This window comes from Blastomyces dermatitidis (assembly GCF_000003525.1).
Source record: "Blastomyces dermatitidis ER-3 genomic scaffold supercont1.8, whole genome shotgun sequence".
NCBI classification, from domain to species: Eukaryota; Fungi; Ascomycota; class Eurotiomycetes; order Onygenales; family Ajellomycetaceae; genus Blastomyces; species Blastomyces dermatitidis.
In genome coordinates this window covers 426,990-431,152 of record NW_025544781.1, presented here as the reverse complement: position 1 = coordinate 431,152, position 4,163 = coordinate 426,990, and the positions used below count along the sequence as shown (strand labels likewise).

Sequence of the window (4,163 nt, the reverse complement as noted above, 5' to 3'; positions counted from 1 at the left end):
CGCGAGAGATAGGAATAGAGGTAAAGAATCCGCGAGGAGCGGGATTTCTTACAGTTCAAGCAAGAGAAGACAGATCATAAGACATATTATAATACCTTGAAGAGACTCTGTAAGAGAGTAGAATAATAACAATTTTAAGTAATACTTCTGATAGATTTAGACTGAACTAAGTATAGAAATAATACAGATAACACTACCTGTAAGAGATTGAAGAAGAAGATAGTGAAGAGTCTTATACAGTAGTGATAAGATTAGAAGAAGTTCTGAGAATGATTTAAGACTAAGATGAAGAGAGAGAGAGAGAAGAAGAGTATTACTGTAAATAAGTAATAATAGAAGAAGATTGAGAGAGTATTGAAGTAAGAGATAAAGAAGTCAAAACTGATAAGTTTTTTATTTATTAAGAGATAATAATTTTTAATAATACTTCTGTTCTCTAATTGATTAGCAGGAGCTGACAGAGAAGAAGAGAATTAAGGCCTTGTTCAGGTCTCGAATGTGCTTCATAATTCAGAATATTGAGAAGACAGCCCTGCTCTCTGAGCATGTCAATCTGCTTATCACTGAGATGAAACCTGAGACAGCAGACCAGAAAATGCAGGATTTTGAGATACAGATTGACCTGGCTGAGAGAGAGCAGCAGAAACTCTTCTCTGAGAAGATAGTGAAGAGAGATTTTAAGATGATTATCATCTCAGATGAGGAGAAGAAGAAGAAGAAGAAGAATGAGAAGTAAATTATAAAGAATGATAAGAAGAATAAGAAAGAGAAGAAAAATGATGAGTAGAAAAAGTTTTTTTCTTTTTATATTAGTTAGTTTAGTTGTAAGTTCATAATTATTAATAATTAAAATTAATTTTGAGTTTTTAAAAATTATTGTACAAGTTGTAATCAAGTCAGAAACAATATATATATATATATATATATTTAACTATCATGATTCACAAATCACTATAATATATAAGTATCAACATTTTTTCAACATTGATATTCACAATATTAATATATTTTTAATGATATTATTTGATAATATAATTTAGTAACACTCTCTTTCACAATATTAATATATTTCAAGAAATATGACAGAGATTAATCAAGATTGTTTATTTACTTTTATATATTGATAATATTCAATCTGAGTTAGTACTAAAATTATAACTAAGCTAAGAAACAAGATCAAGATTGTTTATTTACTTTTATATATTGATAATATTCAATCTGAGTTAGTACTAAAATTATAACTAAGCTAAGAAACAAGATTATTTTCTCTTATATTAATTCTTCTTACACACATCAGTGATCAGTTATTAAAAATAAATTATTATCTTTCTCAAATTATTATCATATCTTCTGAATTCACTTCTTTTACTTCTATTGAAGATTCACAAACTCTTCAAGAAATCACTGTGAATTATAAAGTCTATATTATTTACAATTCAACACAGAATGCTCTCTTTCAATCATGATGAATAATCACTTCATTCTTCACATCTGATTTCAGATCATGAAATTTATGAAAAACTCAACACAAATATTAAGATGAACTATGAAATAATTATCAACAGATTGTATTACAGATTACTGAAGAGTCATCTCTCTGCTATAATCACTGTAACTTTATTCAGAAACATTTATTATAAACTAATCATGACTCTGAAGAAATTTCCTGACATCTGAAGTCATCAGAATACAGATAATAAAAGAAAAATAATCAGAAAATTACTACTGAGCTGATAAGTTACTCTATCAGATAACAATTTTTGATAATACTAACTTTCTAATTTGAAGAAAATCATGTGAAAATAATCTTATATCAGTACTCTGATTTCACAACTCTCATCTGATAACTTCTGTGAATAATTACTTTATATGTATATATCTCTGAATCTTTCTCTTTAATCAATTGAAAACCCCGAATTCTGAACACTTCTTTAAATACTTAATTCAAATCTTCATATTCCACATTGATTCTGTCTTCAGTTCAACCTCAAGACACACTATAAAGTCAATATACAATATCTAGAATCAGAGTTAAAGAATCATTGAAGAGTGTCTCTCACAGTGAATGCATGAACTAGTATAAACAATCTTGCATTTATGAGAGTTACATGTTATTATATTGATGAGAACTGAACTTATTAAGAGATATTAATTGAATTTGAATTATTGATCAGTAGTCATACTGAGAATTATATAACAGAGATATTAATGACTGTGATTAAAAATGACTATTGAGATATTAGTCCCAGTCTTCTTGCAATTATAACTGATAATACTGCAAATAACTACACTATGATGAAGAGCTTAGAGCAAAAATTGGCTTTGCATTTCTGAAATAATAAACAAGGTCATATTCTCTGCATTGCTCATGTGATTTAACTTGTGATACAAATACTGATAAAGAATCTTAACATCAAGATAAAGAATAATAAGATGACTGATTCTTGAGATGAGAATAAGATGAAAGTGATTACTCAAGTAACTTTTGCATTCACTTTGTAAAAGATAATGTTTTTTGATAATACTTTTTAATATTGCTTTTTAATAACACTTTTTGATAATGCTACTGTTAATTTTGAATAGATTGACTAATAATTTAAATATCATAGATTTGAAACATTGCTAATGTGATTTGTATCTCTTCTAAACAATAACAATGATTTCATGATATTCAATAAATAAATAAATCAGTCACATCACTGAATATGATACAGAATATTAGAACACAGTGAAGTTCAATATATAATATGACTGTTCAGACTCTTTAATTGTATCAGATAATTGATCATTGAGTGTAACACTCTGATCAGAAAAAGATTCAGATATTGAAACTTTCTAATATGAAGTGAACTCAGTTGAAATATGTGATTGATTTACTGTTTCAGTTTTATAAGATAATAAAGACAGTCTCAATCACTCATACATCAATGCTGCAGTCAGTCTGATGAGTGTATAACAGTTTATTTACTCATCTTGAGAAGCAGTTGAATCACTCAAAAAGAAATTCAGTTTGAAATAATACTATAGCACAGGCTATTGTTACTGTAAGAAATAAACTGATATATTACTACAGTAAAATGAAACAATCTTTTGCAGAGTACTATGCTATAGCAGCTCTACTAGATCTCTTCTGTTGAGTTAATATCTACACTTCTCAAGATTGAATAGAGGAGAAATAAGACTCATATGTCAAATTAGTCTGAGACTACTACAATGCCAACTATCAGAGATTTGAATGAGCAGATGTTTGAGATATGAAGACAGTGAAATATAATTCTCTAGTAAGTAATGATCTTTGATAATACTTCATATTATATAGAATTATAATACTAACTTTGAAACAGAACTTACATACATTGATTACAACTGAAAATCAGGCAAAACTACATACTTGTAAAACTGAATTTGACTGCTATCTTCAAGATAATCTGATGAATTTACACATTAAATCAATTCTAGAGTTATAAAAAATTATTAAGAGTACATATTCAACTGCTGCACTGATGACATGTAATATTCTGACAATTTCATTGACAGAGATGAAAATGAAGTGAAAGTTCAACTCAAGTTGAGATATTTATCACTATTATTAGAGACAATTACAAGAAGAAACAATCAAGAAACTCATGATTGTAAAACATAGAATTATCAGACAGTTTAATACCTCTGATCACAGTATATCAGAGAAGTGTAGTTTTTATGAGAAAGTGAAGAATAAACTTACACAAGAATGTATTTAGTTGTTTCATGAGTGTTATCAATAATCATTATCAAATTCTGATTATATAAGCAATCACTGAATGAACTGAATGAGACTGATTTTGATCTTCAGTCTCAGTCTCATTCTGATTTTAAAAGAATAATCATCTTTCACAGTTTATTCTGGAAAATTACTCTCATTTCACTGTTCTTGAATTAAATCTAGTCATTTTTCACGCCATTTCTCTCATAAATGGTTCATTTTCAGATTTTTTTAAGGCTTGGTTCTGGTGGGACTCACATCAAGAAATGTATGAGATCAGATCAAATGAGACCAAATGTGAAATTCATGGTCTCAGCGGCCAGTCTACTGCATATCTCATATAATCTTCTTAGTATACTAAGTATCATATCTGTGATATTCTTACAATAACTCGGTAGTCTATGAGCTCACTATCAAGCAG

At 28.0% G+C, this 4,163-nt stretch overlaps 1 protein-coding gene across 1 annotated transcript; it reads left to right on the top strand.

Moving 5' to 3' along the window:
- Positions 1–285: 285 nt before the first annotated feature.
- Positions 286–736, top strand: BDCG_17461 (uncharacterized protein; the record flags this gene model as incomplete). The annotated part of the gene is made up of 2 exons (XM_045426580.1): positions 286–318; positions 452–736. The coding sequence occupies 2 exons, from the start codon at positions 286–288 to the stop codon at positions 734–736; spliced, it is 318 nt and encodes a 105-aa protein (XP_045281969.1).
- Between the last annotated feature and the right edge of the window lie 3,427 nt (positions 737–4,163).